Raw genomic sequence first — 20,264 nt, forward strand, 5'->3', positions numbered from 1 at the left:
CCAGCCTGAACCCCATTAAAGTCAAGGGAACCCAAATAGTCATGACCATTGTCTAGGCCAGGGGGTCTGCAAACTTTCTAAACATCCCCATCATACCAGTAGAGATTCTACACAGGCAGCCATTCCTACCAAAAGGCCAGAATGATAGCGGAGCGCCCCCTACTGGACACTAATAAGAACAGATACTACACCTAATCTTAGCCAAAAGGCCACTAAAACAGGAAACGAGGTGAAATCTTCCAATGGATACATTTGTAGTGGTGATTCCCTTTCAGTTTGCAGAGATTTCCTCTCACTTTCTGCTGTGTTGAAAAGACGGGAGAAAAAACACCTTGGATTTAACCCTTCCCTACTTTATCCTAAAGTAAAAATAGTTTTTGCTTTAACCACTTAACGACCGTCCAACGACTATTTACGTCGGCAGTTTAAACCTAAATACCGGTGTTATGGCAGCAGATAGCTGCCATAACCCTGGTGTTTTTTTAAACGGCGGGCGGTCGGCTTTCCGATAAGGGTGGTCCCAGTGGCAGATTCGCCGCGGATCACCCTTCCTGGGCGGCGGAAGAGGTGCCCCTCCCACCGCGTGCCGGTACTTTTCCCTGCTTACCGGACCCGCTGGCAGCGGGGAAAACAATCCGGTCCCGGATCATCACAAACAGGATGTCGAGTGAGGGCAAGCTTGCCCTCACTCGACTCTATGGTCTTGGAGGCCTGGAGAGACGGCAAAGGTTGTTGCCTAGCAACCGGTTTAAAGGTCCCTTTTTTCATTTTATTTTTTTTATTCTTTCATCTTTTAGTGTACTTGTGAGATCTGAGGACTTTTCGACCCCAGATCTCACAAAAAAGAGGTCCTGTCATGCCTTTTTCTATTACAAGTAATGTTTACATTCCTTGTAATAGGAATAAAAAAGATCACATTTTTTATTTTTTTTTTTTAAACTGTGTAAAAATAAAAAAAAATAAATGAAATAAATAGTAAAAAAAAATTAAAGTGCCCCATCCCCGTTAGCTCGCGCGCAGAAGCGAACGCATACGGAAACCCGCTCACATATGTAAACGGTGTTCAAACCACACATGTGAGGTATCACCGCGATCATTAGAGCGAGAGCAACAATTTGAGCCCTAGATCTCCTCTGTAACTTTAAGATGGCAACCTCTAGAAATTTTTAAAATGTCGCCTATGGGGATTTTTTAAGTACCAAAGTTTGTCACCATTCCGCGAGCGTGGGCAATTTTGAAGCATGACATGTTGGGTATCTATTTACTCGGCGTAACATTCTCTTTCACATTATGGGAAAAAATTGGGCTAACTTTACTGGTTTCTTATTTTTTTAATTCAAAAAATTGAATTTATTCCAAAAAAATCGCTTTTGGAAGACCGCTGCGCAAATAAGGTGTGATAAAAAATATTGCAATAATCTCCATTTTATTCTCTAGGGTCTCTGAAAAAAAATATAATGTTTGGGGGTTTTAAGTAGTTTTCTAGCAAAAAAAAAAAACTGATTTTAACTTGTAAACACAGAGTGTGAAAAACAGGCCTGGGGCTTAAGTGGTTGGGAACACTTCCATCTCTATCAAGAAGAAAGATATAAATCTGTATACACAGAATACAAAGTTCCAGAAAGACTCAGTCCTTCCCAAGTGTGCTCAGTGATACCGGAGATAACGATCGGTCTACATTGGCAGGGATGGCCTTACAAAAAGATTTTGGACACAAGGAGAGCAAACTGAATTTCAACAGAGGGATTTCTACTTTGCCCTTTTCTGAGGGCGGAATGTTTGTTTTACAAAATACATAAAACCAGAGAGAGCAAAAGATACAAATCACCAGAATCTGCAGAAAGAGCTCCGCACCATGGGCTCCTCCATCATCTGGAAACTTCTTCTTCTGACCGCTCTGTGTGGGGCAAACACAGGTCAGTCACTGCCATTGTGAGAGAAATAGACAGACAGACACAGCAATGATAGACAGAGAGAGCAATGATAGACAGACAGACAGACAGACAGACAGACAGACAGAGCAATGATAGACAGAGAGAGCAATGATAGACAGACAGACAGAGAGACAGACAGACACAGCAATGATAGACAGAGAGAGCAATGATAGACAGACAGAACAATGATAGACAGACAGACAGAGCAATGATAGACAGACAGACAGAGCAATGATAGACAGACAGACAGAGCAATGATAGACAGACAGACAGAGCAATGATAGACAGACAGACAGAGCTATGATAGACAGACAGACAGAGCAATGATAGACAGACAGACAGAGCAATGATAGACAGACAGACAGAGCTATGATAGACAGACAGACAGACAGAGCAATGATAGACAGACAGACAGAGCAATGATAGACAGACAGACAGAGCAATGATAGACAGACAGACAGAGCAATGATAGACAGACAGACAGAGCAATGATAGACAGACAGACAGAGCTATGATAGACAGACAGACAGACAGAGCAATGATAGACAGACAGACAGAGCTATGATAGACAGACAGACAGAGCAATGATAGACAGACAGACAGAGCTATGATAGACAGACAGACAGACAGAGCAATGATAGACAGACAGACAGAGCTATGATAGACAGACAGACAGAGCAATGATAGACAGACAGACAGAGCAATGATAGACAGACAGACAGAGCAATGATAGACAGACAGACAGACAGAGCAATGATAGACAGACAGACAGAGCTATGATAGACAGACAGACAGAGCAATGATAGACAGACAGACAGAGCAATGATAGACAGACAGACAGAGCTATGATAGACAGACAGACAGACAGACAGAGCAATGATAGACAGACAGACAGAGCTATGATAGACAGACAGACAGACAGAGCAATGATAGACAGACAGACAGACAGAGCAATGATAGACAGACAGACAGAGCAATGATAGACAGACAGACAGAGCTATGATAGACAGACAGACAGAGCTATGATAGACAGACAGACAGACAGAGCAATGATAGACAGACAGACAGAGCTATGATAGACAGACAGACAGACAGAGCAATGACAGACAGACAGACAGACAGGGAGACAGACAGACAGAGCAATGATAGACAGACAGACAGAGAGACAGACAGGGAGACAGACAGACAGAGCAATGATAGACAGACAGAGCAATGATAGACAGACGGAGCAATGATAGACAGATAGACGGAGCAATGATAGACAGACAGACAGAGCAATGATAGACAGACAGACAGAGCAATGATAGACAGACAGACGGACAGAGCAATGATAGACAGATACATAGCGCAATGATAGATAGACAGACAGATCGATCGATCTATAATGCTATCATGTGTTTTTTCCTAGATGCATTAAGCCCTCCTAGTGAGAGATTTGTTCAACCAGGTAAGAAATTTGTATTTGCTTCTTTTCTTATAGAGACAATTGAGTTCTGTCCGTGATACTTTATTTATTTGCACTAACATACAAGCTTTCGGAGAACGTCCCCTTCTTTAAGATCCAAGCAGTACTGATTCACAAAATGTTTAGCAGAATGGTAAAAACCACAAAATCTCTAAGCCAAAGGAAAAAAAAGAGAAAGCCAAACAAACATAAAGAAATGTAACTGGCAATGGTAATAAAACTGGCATAGTTAGTGAGATAAGATAGAGGGAGAGTTGAAGACGGGGGAAGGTGGGGGTGATAGTCACAGAGGGGGTGGTAAAACTGTAGGATAATGAGTAAGGAAACCCATATCTAAATTTAAGCCGTTATTTTTTTGTGTCAAAAAGAAGTATCATTCTTAATTCAAAAGTTTTCCTTTCCTGGATGGTTCTGAAATTCCCTTTAAGAACTAAAACATTGAGGTCTTCTATAGTGTGGTCCGGTTGTAAAAAAAATGATGTCCCACAGGTGTACAGAAACTATCTTCCTTATGTTCCTTGATGGTATGTCTGTGCAAATTCATCCTCGCTTGCAACTTCTGTCCTGTTTCGCCTACATAGGATCCTTTGCTACATCTTTTGCATTGGATGAGGTACAGAACATTACTGGAGGTGCAGTTGTATGATCCTGTATTGGATGAGGTACACAACATTACTGGAGGTGCAGTTGTGTGATCCTGTATTGGATGAGGTACAGAACATTACTGGAGGTGCAGTTGTATGATCCTGTATTGGATGAGGTACAGAACATTACTGGAGGTGCAGTTGTATGATCCTGTATTGGATGAGGTACAGAACATTACTGGAGGTACAGTTGTATGATCCTGTATTGGATGAGGTACAGAACATTACTGGAGGTACAGTTGTGTGATCCTGTATTGGATGAGGTACAGAACATTACTGGAGGTACAGTTGTGTGATCCTGTATTGGATGAGGTACAGAACATTACTGGAGGTGCAGTTGTATGATCCTGTATTGGATGAGGTACAGAACATTACTGGAGGTGCAGTTGTATGATCCTGTATTGGATGAGGTACACAACATTACTGGAGGTGCAGTTGTGTGATCCTGTATTGGATGAGGTACAGAACATTACTGGAGGTGCAGTTGTATGATCCTGTATTGGATGAGGTACAGAACATTACTGGAGGTGCAGTTGTGTGATCCTGTATTGGATGAGGTACAGAACATTACTGGAGGTGCAGTTGTATGATCCTGTATTGGATGAGGTACAGAACATTACTGGAGGTGCAGTTGTGTAATCCCGTTATATTAAAGGCCCCATTTGTGTGTGTGACACTTTTAGACACCTTCTTGAAGAAGGGGACCCCGAAAGCTTGTCCTGAAAAATTGTATGTTAGTGCAAATAAAAAAAGTATCACGGACAGAACTCAATTGTCTCTGTCGCAAGTGCACTAATACGGCTACAATGACCTCAAGCATGATGGAAGATACTTCTTTTCTTATAAAATTATGAATATTATGTTTCATTTTCGGACAATCTGAGTAGAAGAAAGGATTTTGTTGTGATGATTCTATTGATCTGCCTTAGGACATTGGCACTCTCACTGCTCCTATAGTGGGATACAATGTCCCATTTATGGTTGCTGATCTTCAGTCACATGATCAGTTTGGATCGATTCCAATAAATACCATCAGGAATAATGAACCAAGAAATGACTGCGAACCGTTACAATGTACATAGTGGGCCTTCATAGATATGTCTGATATAATAGTATGATTACAGAGTTGCTGTGTATATAATGAACCCCTCACACATTGATATTATGTATCACAGCTCCAAATGTGGCTCTTCGTGGCATTCCCACCCAATCCAGCACCCTGTCTTATTATGGAAGTGCGCAGAACGCCAACGACGGTTCTTTGGCCAGGAATTACCTGAGGGCTCAGTGCTCCTATACAAAGCAGGATGAGGGACCCTGGTGGATGGTGGACCTTAAAAAACCTCACAAGATCATGTCTGTGGCCGTCACCAACCGTGTCCTGGAATGTTGTAGGGAACGGATTTTTGGGGCAGAGATCCGAATTGGAAACGATCCGAGCAATGGAGGAAAATCAAACCCCAGGTGAACATTCGATGTTATTTGTTTACATGGACTTTCTATGAGTCCATTCTGCTGAACTGATTGTTTTACCTTTATGTTTATTTGTTATATTTTCAGTTGTTTCTCTTTATAAATTGCATAAAAGAGAAGAAACGCTGCGCTCATAATAGGTGATTATAAATTGTGCATTGCGCTGTAGTTGCTTAACCACTTAAGCCTCGGAAGATTTTACCCCCTTCCTGACCAGGGGTTTTTTTGAGATTTTTTTACTGCGTGACTTTAACGGACAATTGCGCGGTCGTGCGACGCTGTACCCAAACAAATTTAATGTCCTTTTTTTTCCCACAAACAGAGCTTTCTTTTGGTGGTATTTGATCAGCTGTGCGATTTTTTGATCATGCGCTATAAACAAAAAAATAGAGTAAATTTTGCAAAAATAACAATATTTTTCACATTTTTTTATATGAAATTCCCCCCCAAAAAAATGTAAAAATCAAAATGTTTTAACATTTTCGGCCAATTTGTTTACGCTACATATGTTTGGTAAAAAAAAAAAAATCGCAAAAAGCGTATTTTGATTGGTTTGCACAAAAGTTATTGCGTTTACTAACTAAGGGAAAGATTTTTGTCATTTTTGGTGTTTTTTTTTTTAACGCGTAATGGCGGCGATCTGAAATTTTTTTTGCGGTACTGCCACATTGCGGCGGACAGATCGGACCCTTGACTGACATTTTTGGGGGTACCAGTGACATTACTACAGTAATCAGTGCTATACATATGCACTGTTACTGTAATAATGACACTGGCAGGGAAGGGGTTAACTGTATTGGAGAGGGAGGGGTTAAGTGTGTCCTAGGGGCGTGTTTCTAACTGTGATTGGACATGGCTACTATTGTAAAAACAGAGATCAACGGTCCTACATAATAGAACCTTCTGATCTCCATTTTTACACCAGGGAGAATGACAGGCGGCTTGTTTACCTCAGCTGCCTGCCTTTCTCCCTCTCTACCGATGATCGGCGAGTGACCGGCGGACATCGGGTCCACCGGTCACACGCACGGACTCCTTAGTGAACGAGCCGCGGCGGGCGCGCGCCCGCTATTGGCTCACAAGCCGGTGACAGGCTAGTGATGTATATATATGTCACGTTGCCTGGCCGGGGCTGACCGCCGCAGTATATTTACTTGCGGCGGTCGGCAAGTGGTTAAAGTGGAGCAGAACTCAAACATGAGAAGATTTGCTATCTATCTATGATGGAACATCTAGAAGTTGCTAAGCAGTACCATAAAAGATTTATCTTTGTGTCTTCAATTCTTCCAATTATTCCTGTGCCTAGGCACTCGTGTTCTGCATCCTCATAGCTGTATATCTGTAGTGTGAGATCATCAAAGGCTGGGGTCTCCAAATTTTCTATAAAAAAAAAAAAGGGTAAAATTCCTGTCCTTCAGACTTTATGGAGGCTGGACTGAGGCCAATGAAAGTATGGAATTCCCCAGTGCCAGTGAGTGTAAAGAAAATAGAAAATTACTTAGTGACAGCTTGCTTACTATTGCTTATAACAGTGATCATCACGGTTATAAGCAATACCAGTGTAAAAAAATCTCTGATTACCCCCATCCCCCCTCCAGTGTCACTATAGTGACACTTAACTACTTTGAGGCCAGTATGTAAAAAAAAAAAAATCTTAAAAAACAAAAGAAAATCTCTCTAAAAAAAAAAGAAAAAAATGTTTAAAATTGAATACATTTTTTTTTTTTTTTTTTTTACAAACATACTGTCACCAGTCAGTATCCTGATCACCGCCACACCAGTTACTGTATATCATGATACTGTGCTGCACTGATGACAGTAAGTAAAAAAAAAAAAAAAATTGTTTCTATTTAATATTTTTTTTCAAAATTGTAACAAAAAATTATAACTTCAAAAAACTCGCCATGCCTCTTACTAAATACCTCGGAAAGTCTATTTTCCAAAAAGGAGGTATTTGTACTGTCCTGGCATTTTCAGGTCTCAAGAAATGAGATCGGCTGTCCGTACATCAGGATTGATCAATTTTCAGGTATACACTATATTACCAAACTTTTTGGGCACCTGCCCTTTACACGCCTTAAGAGTTCCCTTCACTGGAACTAAGGGGCCAATTCCAACCCCTGAAAAACACCCCCACATCATAATCCCCCCTCCACATCATAATCCCCCCTCCCCTACACCATAATCCCCCCTCCACCAAATGATTTGGACCAGTGCACAAAGCAAGGTCCATAAAGACATGGATGAGTGAGTTTGGGGTGAAGGAACATGACTGTTTTTTTTCAGGGGTTGGGCTTGGCCCCTTAGTTCCAGTGAAGGGAACTCTTAAGGCGTCAGCATACCAAGACATTTTGGGCAATTTCATGCTCCCAACTTTGTGGGAGGAGTTTGGGGATGGCCCCTCCCTGTTCCAACATGCCTGCACACCAGTGCACAAAGCAAGGTCCATACAGACATGGATGAGCGAGTTTGGGGTGGAGGAACTTGACTGTCCTGCACAGAATCCTGACCTCAACCTTATAAAACACCTTTGGGATGAATTAGAGTGGAGACTGTGAGCCAGGCCTTCTCCTCCGACATCAGTGCCTGGCCTCACAAATGCGCTTCTGGTGAAACATTCCCATAGACACTCCTAAACCTTGTGGACAGCCTTCCCAGAAGAGTTGAAGCTGTTATAGCTGCAAAGGGTGGAGCCAACTCAATATTGAACCCTACGGACTAAGACTGGGATGCCATTAAAGTTCATGTGTGTGTAAAGGCCGGCGTCCCAATACTTTTGGTAATATAATGTACTGTATATGCATAGTTATATTGGTCTAAGCTTGACTCATCAAGCCCTGATAAAGGGGCTTTTTTACCCCCTGTAATATAGTGTATATACCATAGTTTGTGGAACTTTCCTACAGACTAAAACATACTCTGATTTAAGTTTATTTGTACCAAAGAAATGTAGAAGAATACATTTTGGCCTAAATTTATGAAGAATAATCTTTTTGGGGTTTTTTTGTTTTGTTTTTTCAAAATGTTTTTTAGTTATATAGCATAAAATAAACCCCAAGTGATGTTTATACACTGCCTGGCCACAAAAAAAGTCGCCACCTGGAATTAACTAAGCAACTATCTAAACTAAGTATGCAGTGACTCTCCTATTGGATATTTCCTGCATGTACCCAAATAATGAGGTCAGCTGACCACCTGAATATACGGAATGAGGTCAGCTGACTCCCTGAATATACGGAATGAGGTCAGCTGACTCCCTGAATATACGGAATGAGGTCAGCTGACTCCCTGAATATACAGAATGAGGTCAGCTGACTCCCTGAATATACGGAATGAGGTCAGCTGACTCCCTGAATATACTGAATGAGGTCAGCTGACTCCCTGAATATACTGAATGAGGTCAGCTGACTCCCTGAATATACGGAATGAGGTCAGCTGACTCCCTGAATATACGGAATGAGGTCAGCTGACTCCCTGAATATACGGAATGAGGTCAGCTGACTCCCTGAATATACAGAATGAGGTCAGCTGACTCCCTGAATATACAGAATGAGGTCAGCTGACTCCCTGAATATACTGAATGAGGTCAGCTGACTCCCTGAATATACGGAATGAGGTCAGCTGACTCCCTGAATATACGGAATGAGGTCAGCTGACTCCCTGAATATACGGAATGAGGTCAGCTGACTCCCTGAATATACGGAATGAGGTCAGCTGACTCCCTGAATATACGGAATGAGGTCAGCTGACTCCCTGAATATACGGAATGAGGTCAGCTGACTCCCTGAATATACGGAATGAGGTCAGCTGACTCCCTGAATATACAGAATGAGGTCAGCTGACTCCCTGAATATACAGAATGAGGTCAGCTGACTCCCTGAATATACTGAATGAGGTCAGCTGACTCCCTGAATATACGGAATGAGGTCAGCTGACTACCTGAATATACAGAATGAGGTCAGCTGACTCCCTGAATATACGGAATGAGGTCAGCTGACTACCTGAATATACAGAATGAGGTCAGCTGACTCCCTGAATATACGGAATGAGGTCAGCTGACTACCTGAATATACAGAATGAGGTCAGCTGACTCCCTGAATATACGGAATGAGGTCAGCTGACTCCCTGAATATACGGAATGAGGTCAGCTGACTCCCTGAATATACGGAATGAGGTCAGCTGACTCCCTGAATATACGGAATGAGGTCAGCTGACTCCCTGAATATATGGAATGAGGTCAGCTGACTCCCTGAATATACGGAATGAGGTCAGCTGACTCCCTGAATATACAGAATGAGGTCAGCTGACTCCCTGAATATACTGAATGAGGTCAGCTGACTCCCTGAATATACGGAATGAGGTCAGCTGACTCCCTGAATATACAGAATGAGGTCAGCTGACTCCCTGAATATACGGAATGAGGTCAGCCGACTCTGAATATACAGAATGAGGTCAGCTGACTTCCTGAATATACAGAATGAGGTCAGCTGACTCCCTGAATTTACGGAATGAGGTCAGCTGACTCCCTGAATATACGGAATGAGGTCAGCTGACTTCCTGAATATACAGAATGAGGTCAGCTGACTCCCTGAATATATGGAATGAGGTCAGCTGACTCCCTGAATATACTGAATGAGGTCAGCTGACTCCCTGAATATACGGAATGAGGTCAGCTGACTCCCTGAATATATGGAATGAGGTCAGCTGACTCCCTGAATATACTGAATGAGGTCAGCTGACTCCCTGAATATACTGAATGAGGTCAGCTGACTCCCTGAATATACTGAATGAGGTCAGCTGACTCCCTGAATATACAGAATGAGGTCAGCTGACTCCCTGAATATACGGAATGAGGTCAGCTGACTACCTGAATATACAGAATGAGGTCAGCTGACTCCCTGAATATACGGAATGAGGTCAGCTGACTCCCTGAATATACGGAATGAGGTCAGCTGACTCCCTGAATATACGGAATGAGGTCAGCTGACTCCCTGAATATACTGAATGAGGTCAGCTGACTCCCTGAATATACGGAATGAGGTCAGCTGACTCCCTGAATATACGGAATGAGGTCAGCTGACTCCCTGAATATACGGAATGAGGTCAGCTGACTCCCTGAATATACAGAATGAGGTCAGCTGACTCCCTGAATATACTGAATGAGGTCAGCTGACTCCCTGAATATACGGAATGAGGTCAGCTGACTCCCTGAATATACAGAATGAGGTCAGCTGACTCCCTGAATATACGGAATGAGGTCAGCCGACTCTGAATATACGGAATGAGGTCAGCTGACTCCCTGAATATACGGAATGAGGTCAGCTGACTCCCTGAATATACAGAATGAGGTCAGCTGACTTCCTGAATATACAGAATGAGGTCAGCTGACTCCCTGAATATACGGAATGAGGTCAGCTGACTCCCTGAATATACGGAATGAGGTCAGCTGACTTCCTGAATATACAGAATGAGGTCAGCTGACTCCCTGAATATACGGAATGAGGTCAGCTGACTCCCTGAATATACTGAATGAGGTCAGCTGACTCCCTGAATATATGGAATGAGGTCAGCTGACTCCCTGAATATACAGAATGAGGTCAGCTGACTCCCTGAATATACGGAATGAGGTCAGCTGACTCCCTGAATATATGGAATGAGGTCAGCTGACTCCCTGAATATACAGAATGAGGTCAGCTGACTCCCTGAATATACGGAATGAGGTCAGCTGACTCCCTGAATATACGGAATGAGGTCAGCTGACTACCTGAATATACAGAATGAGGTCAGCTGACTCCCTGAATATACTGAATGAGGTCAGCTGACTCCCTGAATATACAGAATGAGGTCAGCTGACTTCCTGAATATACAGAATGAGGTCAGCTGACTCCCTGAATATACGGAATGAGGTCAGCTGACTCCCTGAATATACGGAATGAGGTCAGCTGACTTCCTGAATATACAGAATGAGGTCAGCTGACTCCCTGAATATACGGAATGAGGTCAGCTGACTCCCTGAATATACGGAATGAGGTCAGCTGACTCCCTGAATATATGGAATGAGGTCAGCCGACTCCCTGAATATATGGAATGAGGTCAGCTGACTCCCTGAATATATGGAATGAGGTCAGCTGACTCCCTGAATATACGGAATGAGGTCAGCTGACTCCCTGAATATACAGAATGAGGTCAGCTGACTTCCTGAATATACAGAATGAGGTCAGCTGACTCCCTGAATATACGGAATGAGGTCAGCTGACTCCCTGAATATACTGAATGAGGTCAGCTGACTCCCTGAATATACGGAATGAGGTCAGCTGACTACCTGAATATACGGAATGAGGTCAGCTGACTCCCTGAATATACGGAATGAGGTCAGCTGACCCCCTGAATATACGGAATGATGTCAGCTGACTCCCTGAATATACAGAATGAGGTCAGCTGACTCCCTGAATATACGGAATGAGGTCAGCTGACCCCCTGAATATACGGAATGAGGTCAGCTGACTCCCTGAATATACGGAATGAGGTCAGCTGACTCCCTGAATATATGGAATGAGGTCAGCCGACTCCCTGAATATACGGAATGAGGTCAGCCGACTCCCTGAATATATGGAATGAGGTCAGCTGACTCCCTGAATATACGGAATGAAGTCAGCTGACTCCCTCAATATACTGAATGAGGTCAGCTGACTCCCTCAATATACTGAATGAGGTCAGCTGACTACCTGAATATACGGAATGAGGTCAGCTGACTACCTGAATATACGGAATGAGGTCAGCTGACTCTCTGAATATACGGAATGAGGTCAGCTGACTCCCTGAATATACGGAATGAGGTCAGCTGACTCCCTGAATATACGGAATGAGGTCAGCCGACTCTGAATATACGGAATGAGGTCAGCTGACTCCCTGAATATACGGAATGAGGTCAGCCGACTCTGAATATACGGAATGAGGTCAGCTGACTCCCTGAATATATGGAATGAGGTCAGCCGACTCTGAATATACGGAATGAGGTCAGCCGACTCCCTGAATATATGGAATGAGGTCAGCTGACTCCCTGAATATACGGAATGAGGTCAGCTGACTACCTGAATATACGGAATGAGGTCAGCTGACTCCCTGAATATACGGAATGAGGTCAGCTGACTCCCTGAATATACTGAATGAGGTCAGCTGACTCCCTGAATATATGGAATGAGGTCAGCTGACTCCCTGAATATACGGAATGAGGTCAGCTGACTCCCTGAATATACGGAATGAGGTCAGCTGACTCCCTGAATATACGGAATGAGGTCAGCTGACTCCCTGAATATACTGAATGAGGTCAGCTGACTCCCTGAATATACGGAATGAGGTCAGCTGACTCCCTGAATATATGGAATGAGGTCAGCTGACTCCCTGAATATACGGAATGAGGTCAGCTGACTCCCTGAATATACGGAATGAGGTCAGCTGACTCCCTGAATATACTAAATGAGGTCAGCTGACTCCCTGAATATACTGAATGAGGTCAGCTGACTCATTGAAAATATGGGGACTGAGGTCAGCTGACTCCCTGAATATACTGAATGAGGTCAGCTGACTCCCTGAATATACGGAATGAGGTCAGCTGACTCCCTGAATATACGGAATGAGGTCAGCCGACTCCCTGAATATATGGAATGAGGTCAGCTGACTCCCTGAATATACGGAATGAGGTCAGCTGACTCCCTGAATATACGGAATGAGGTCAGCTGACTCCCTGAATATACGGAATGAGGTCAGCTGACTCCCTGAATATACGGAATGAGGTCAGCTGACTCCCTGAATATACGGAATGAGGTCAGCTGACTCCCTGAATATACGGAATGAGGTCAGCTGACTCCCTGAATATACGGAATGAGGTCAGCTGACTCCCTGAATATACTAAATGAGGTCAGCTGACTCCCTGAATATACTGAATGAGGTCAGCTGACTCATTGAAAATATGGGGACTGAGGTCAGCTGACTCCCTGAATATACTGAATGAGGTCAGCTGACTCCCTGAATATACGGAATGAGGTCAGCTGACTCCCTGAATATATGGAATGAGGTCAGCTGACTCCCTGAATATACTGAATGAGGTCAGCTGACTCCCTGAATATACGGAATGAGGTCAGCTGACTCCCTGAATATACGGAATGAGGTCAGCTGACTCCCTGAATATACGGAATGAGGTCAGCTGACTCCCTGAATATACTGAATGAGGTCAGCTGACTCCCTGAATATACGGAATGAGGTCAGCTGACTCCCTGAATATACGGAATGAGGTCAGCTGACTCCCTGAATATACGGAATGAGGTCAGCTGACTCCCTGAATATACGGAATGAGGTCAGCTGACTCCCTGAATATACTGAATGAGGTCAGCTGACTCCCTGAATATACGGAATGAGGTCAGCTGACTCCCTGAATATACGGAATGAGGTCAGCTGACTCCCTGAATATACGGAATGAGGTCAGCTGACTCCCTGAATATACTGAATGAGGTCAGCTGACTCCCTGAATATACGGAATGAGGTCAGCTGACTCCCTGAATATACGGAATGAGGTCAGCTGACTCCCTGAATATACTGAATGAGGTCAGCTGACTCCCTGAATATACTGAATGAGGTCAGCTGACTCCCTGAATATACGGAATGAGGTCAGCTGACTCCCTGAATATACGGAATGAGGTCAGCTGACTCCCTGAATATACGGAATGAGGTCAGCTGACTCCCTGAATATACTGAATGAGGTCAGCTGACTCCCTGAATATACGGAATGAGGTCAGCTGACTCCCTGAATATATGGAATGAGGTCAGCTGACTCCCTGAATATACGGAATGAGGTCAGCTGACTCCCTGAATATACGGAATGAGGTCAGCTGACTCCCTGAATATACTGAATGAGGTCAGCTGACTCCCTGAATATACGGAATGAGGTCAGCTGACTCCCTGAATATATGGAATGAGGTCAGCTGACTCCCTGAATATACGGAATGAGGTCAGCTGACTCCCTGAATATACTGAATGAGGTCAGCCGACTCCCTGAATATACTGAATGAGCAGGTTATTCCATCAATGGATTTTTTTTTCCCTGATGGCACAGGAATATTCCAGGATGACAATGCCAGGATTCATCGGGAACAGATTGTGAAAGAGTGGTTCAGGGAGGAGGAGACATTATTGTCACACATGGATTGGCCACCACAGAGCCCAGATCTCACCCCATGGAGAATGTTTGGGATGTGCGGGAGAAGGATTTGCGCTCCGACTCTCCCATCATCAATACAAAATCTTGGTGATAAATTAAGGCAACACTGGAGGGAAAATAAATCTGTGACATTGCGAAAGATTATCGAAACAATGCCACATCGAATGCGTGCCGTAATCAAAGCCAATCAAATATTAGAATGTGTGACCTTTTTTTTTTTTTTTGGTGGTGACTTGTTTTTTGGCCAGGCAGTGTATATCCGTGTTTCCCAACCTTTTTTCAGTTGCAGAACCCTTAACAATTCTGCACAATCTCGAGGCACCCCATTCTAAAATGTAAAAACCCTAAACTAATAGTTTCACATAAGGGCAGCAACATCCATACACATGGGCCATCCAACATTAAAAGTGATTTATTCCTCCACTATTACAAACTGGTACGGACTAGTATTCTAGGGTTTCTCTTCTCCCTCAGATTCTATTCTTCTGTTTACTAATGTGACCCCGGTGCTGATGGGGAAGGGATGAGAAGGAGTAAAAAAAGGATTCTGTTCAAGCACCCGTCTTTCTCCTTATCAACCAGTGATGTCACTGGTTTTCAGGGTGCCAGTGGCTTGACCCGCACAGTGCCCAGAGTTGTCAGGGTGCCAGTGGCTTGACCTGCACAGTGCCCAGAGTTGTCAGGGTGCCAGTGGCTTGACCTGCACAGTGCCCAGAGTTGTCAGGGTGCCAGTGGCTTGACCTGCACAGTGCCCAGAGTTGTCAGGGTGCCAGTGGCTTGACCTGCACAGTGCCCAGAGTTGTCAGGGTGCCAGTGGCTTGACCTGCACAGTGCCCACAGCTGTCAGGGTGCCAGTGGCTTGACCTGCACAGTGCGAAGAGTTGTCAGGGTGCCAGTGGCTTGACCTGCACAGTGCCCAGAGTTGTCAGGGGGCCAGTGGCTTGACCTGCACAGTGCCCAGAGTTGTCAGGGTGCCAGTGGCTTGACCTGCACTGTGCCCAGAGTTGTCAGGGGGCCAGTGGCTTGACCTGCTCAGTGCCCAGAGTTGTCAGGGTGCCAGTGGCTTGACCTGCTCAGTGCCCAGAGTTGTCAGGGTGCCAGTGGCTTGACCTGCTCAGTGCCCAGAGTTGTCAGGGGGCCAGTGGCTTGACCTGCTCAGTGCCCAGAGTTGTCAGGGTGCCAGTGGCTTGACCTGCTCAGTGCCCAGAGTTGTCAGGGTGCCAGTGGCTTGACCTGCTCAGTGCCCAGAGTTGTCAGGGTGCTAGTGGCTTGACCTGCACAGTGCCCAGAGTTGTCAGGGTGCCAGTGGCTTGACCTGCATAGTGCCCAGAGTTGTCAGGGTGCCAGTGGCTTGACCTGCACAGTGCCCAGAGTTGTCAGGGTGCCAGTGGCTTGACCCGCACAGTGCCCAGAGTTGTCAGGGTGCCAGTGGCTTGACCTGCTCAGTGCCCAGAGTTGTCAGGGGGCCAGTGGCTTGACCTGCTCAGTGCCCAGAGTTGTCAGGGGGCCAGTGGCTTGACCCGCACAGTGCCCAGAGTTGTTAGGGTGCCAGTGGCTTGACCTGCACAGTGCCCAGAGTTGTCAGGGTGCCAGTGGCTTGACCCGCACAGTGCCCAGAGTTGTCAGGGTGCCAGTGGCTTGACCTGCTCAGTGCCCAGAGTTGTCAGGGGGCCAGTGGCTTAACCTGCTCAGTGCCCAGAGTTGTCAGGGTGCCAGTGGCTTGACCTGCTCAGTGCCCAGAGTTGTCAGGGTGCCAGTGGCTTGACCTGCACAGTGCCCAGAGTTGTAATTCTACAAAGTAAAAACCTGTGGAAATATTTGCTATTTTACCAAGGCACCCCCGAAGAAACCAGGAGGCACCCCAGGGTGGGATGCCACTGCACCCTGGTTGAAAAAGGCTGGAGTATATTACCAAAAGATCTCTCTATTTGTGTAAAAAAAAATGATATTTGATTTGGGTAGAGTGTTGCATGACCAAGGAAATTGCCAGTTAAAGTAGCGCAGGGCTGAATAGCAAAACATGGCCTGGTCATGAAGGGGGGGTCAAGTGGTTAAGAAATGTCCTCTTGTTGTTTCAGTTGTGGCGTCATCGCTTCCATTGAATCAGGGGAGACTCTCTCCTTCTCTTGCCAAGGAATGACCGGCCAATATGTGACAATCACCATCCCGGGACGGACTGAACATCTCGTTTTGTGTGAAGTCCAGGTCTTTGGTTTTTCAGCAGACAGTGGGGGTGAGGTTCTGGATTTCACACACACACAAAAAAAAGAAAAATAATGATAATGAATAAAGATGATTATAAATGGAAATTAACAAATAAAAATTCTCTTTCATTACTCTAGATCAAGTGACGGTCCCAGTAGTCTTAAAGACTCCAAATGGAGGTACGGTGAATTGTTTGGTTTGTGTTTCTACCTGTTGATATCTCATGGTCAGGGATTTTTTTCTCGGAGAGTAGGTAAAGGAACTCCGCCCCTTCTAAGTCGACCCTTGTCTCCTCCCCTACCCACCCCCAAGCACATTCCTTGGTCCCACCCCCTACCCACCCCCAAGCACATTCCTTGATCCCACCCCCTACCCACCCCCAAGCACATTCCTTGGTCCCACCCCCTACCCACCTCCAAGCACATTCCTTGGTCCCACCCCCTACCCACCCCCAAGCACATTCCTTGGTCCCACCCCTACCCACCTCCAAGCACATTCCTTGGTCCCACCCCCTACCCACCTCCAAGCACATTCCTTGGTCCCAACCCCTACCCACCTCCCAGTACCGCCCCTTTTAGAGAACACAGAACCAAGTATCATTCTGTGGTGCTAAGTAATTTGTATGGAACTTGTTAATTATAACAATAAAAGCAGCAAAATAGATCCCCTGCAGCCAGCAACAATAGACCCCCCCCCCCAGAAACAAGATATCACCCACACAACTATGCCCCCCACAACAAAATACCACCTCAGCAACAATAGATCCACCCCAGCGACCTCCAGCAGCAACATTAGATTGCAATAGACCTCCAGCAGCAACATTAGATTCTCCAGCAGCCAGCAACAATAGACCTCTCTCTCAACAGTAGATCCCTCCTAGCAACAACTGACTCCCCAGAAATATAAGATCACTCCCAGCCAGTGCTGTATTTTGGCCTAGGCAAACAAGGCCCAGGCCTAGGGCGGCACTTTGCAGGGGGGCAGCAAAAAGCTGCCCCCCCCCCTCCACCTGAGACTCTATTGGCCACTGGTTGCTAGAGCTGCCTCTCTCACCCTTTCTCTCTCACCCTTCTCTCTCTCACTCTCACCCCCCTCTCTCTCTCACTCACCCCCTCTCTCTCATCCCCCTCTCTCTCTCTCTCTCTCTCATCCCCCCTCTCTCTCTCTCACCCCCCCCTCTCTCCTACTCTCATACCCCTCTCTCTCTCTCTCTCACCCCCTCTCTTTCTCCCTCCCTTACCCACCCCCTCTCTCTCTCCCTCACCCACCCCCCTCTCTCTCACCCACCACCCTCTCTCTCACCCACCACCCTCTCTCTCTCTCACAACCCCCCCCCCCCCCTTGTGAGATCTCAGGGGTTCACGCTGGGACTTGACTTCAATTTTGGAGGGATTCACATCCGTTAAGGAAGGAGTGGGGCAAATTTACTTTGGAGGGGGAGGGGGGGGCGCCCCAATTTTAGTCTTGCCTAGGTTAGCACAAAACCAAAATACACCACTGCTCCCAGCAACAACAAGTCCTCCTCCAGCAACAACAGACCCCCATTCAAAAAAACTTTCCCCACTAGCGACATTAGATCCCTCAGCAGCCATCATCAATAGACCGTCCAGCACACCCCAGCACCCCTTGCACTTAAATACATTCAGTGTTGGAGGTGCCAGAACTACGTTCCCCCGCGTTCCCCCTGAAAAAAAGCCCTGCTCGTGGTAATCATTTTTATTAATCAGAAAAATTTGATTTTATCCTCACAGTAAGTTTGAACTTTTGCAGCTCCAAACGTGGCTGTCAAGGGTGTCGCTCATCAATCCAGTCTCTATAACATGTACGGAGAAGCCAAAAACTCCATTGACGGCTCTCTAGACAGCAACTACCTTTACATCCAGTGCAGCGGCACGGGAGAGCAGGACAACCCCTGGTGGACAGTCGATCTCAAGGGAAAGTTTAAGGTCTTCACAGTTGCAGTGACCAATCGAGGGGACTGCTGTGAAGAAAGGATCAACGGGGCCCAGATAAGAATTGGAAACTCAGCAGAAGATGGAGGAACCAACAATCCCATGTAAGTCATTTTCTGTTTATTTACCTTATAGTATCTACATCGTCCTTGGTTAGATAACTGCAGACTCTGTACCACACAAAAGTTCAAAGGTCTTCTTGTGTTTGATCAAGTAGGCGTTTCGAAATATCCAAAGTACAATTGTCTTTGGTGAAATGTTGAAAAACACAAATTCGAGTAGATGTAGACAACCTTCACCGGATGACCCTTAGTTCACTCTATGCACGGTGTATCATACGCACTTCCAAATTGTTTTAATATTTTTACTTTTTCTCATCCTTTGTTGCATCTTAGTGCTGCTGACCTCCTTTAGCCTCCTAAACCCAATCCCTGTCTACATGCAGTCTCTCTGCCATTGGCTGCATGTCGTTGCTCTTTACCAGCTTCCTGATACATTCTGAGACCATGCCTGTATAATGCGTGTTTCTATGGTCGCTCTTACATAGTTACATAGTCAGGTTGAAAAAAGACAAAAATCCTCAACCAATAAAAAACAATAAAAAGTAACGAAAACCCAACCATACAATCCCCTATACACAATCCTATACCCACCCCAACCATACAATCCCCTATACACAATCCTATACCCGCCCCAACCACACAATCCCATATACTCTCCAACCATACAATCCCCTATACACAATCCTATACCCACCCCAACCATACAATCCCATATACACAATCCTATACCCGCCCCAACCACACAATCCCATATACTCTCCAACCATACAATCCCCTATACACAATACTATACCCACCCCAACCATACAATCCCCTATACACAATCCTATACCCGCCCCAACCACACAATCCCATATACTCTCCAACCATACAATCCCCTATACACAATCCTATACCCACCCCAACCATACAATCCCATATACACAATCCTATATCCGCCCCAACCACACAATCCCATATACTCTCCAACCATACAATCCCCTATACACAATACTATACCCACCCCAACCATACAATCTCCTATACACAATCCTATACCCACCCCAACCATTCAATCCCCTATACACAATCCTATACCGCCCCAACCATACAATCCCATATACACAATCCTATAAACGCCCCAACCATACAATCCCCTATACACAATACTATACCCACCCCAACCATACAATCCCCTATACACAATCCTATACCCACCCCAACCATACAATCCCCTATACACAATCCTATACTCACCCCAACCATACAATCCCCTATACACAATCCTATACCACCCCAACCATACAATCCCATATACACAATCCTATACCCACCC

At 45.3% G+C, this 20,264-nt stretch overlaps 1 protein-coding gene across 1 annotated transcript in view; it reads left to right on the plus strand.

Annotated features, from left to right (window-relative positions):
- Window positions 1-1,797: 1,797 nt before the first annotated feature.
- LOC309561706 (uncharacterized protein) overlaps window positions 1,798-20,264 on the plus strand; it is a gene marked incomplete at its 3' end in the record, with an annotated part of 68,456 nt that continues 49,989 nt past the window's right edge. Inside the window, exons 1-6 of the mRNA XM_082265692.1 lie at window positions 1,798-1,916; window positions 3,343-3,381; window positions 5,219-5,507; window positions 16,809-16,963; window positions 17,073-17,114; window positions 18,706-18,991. Of these exons, the coding sequence (XP_082121818.1) occupies window positions 1,856-1,916; window positions 3,343-3,381; window positions 5,219-5,507; window positions 16,809-16,963; window positions 17,073-17,114; window positions 18,706-18,991 (872 nt within the window). The 5' untranslated portion in view covers window positions 1,798-1,855. The remainder of the gene's footprint in view (window positions 1,917-3,342; window positions 3,382-5,218; window positions 5,508-16,808; window positions 16,964-17,072; window positions 17,115-18,705; window positions 18,992-20,264) is intronic.

This window comes from Pelophylax lessonae (assembly GCF_965119305.1).
Source record: "Pelophylax lessonae genome assembly, chromosome: 8".
In the NCBI taxonomy this organism is placed as follows: Eukaryota; Metazoa; Chordata; class Amphibia; order Anura; family Ranidae; genus Pelophylax; species Pelophylax lessonae.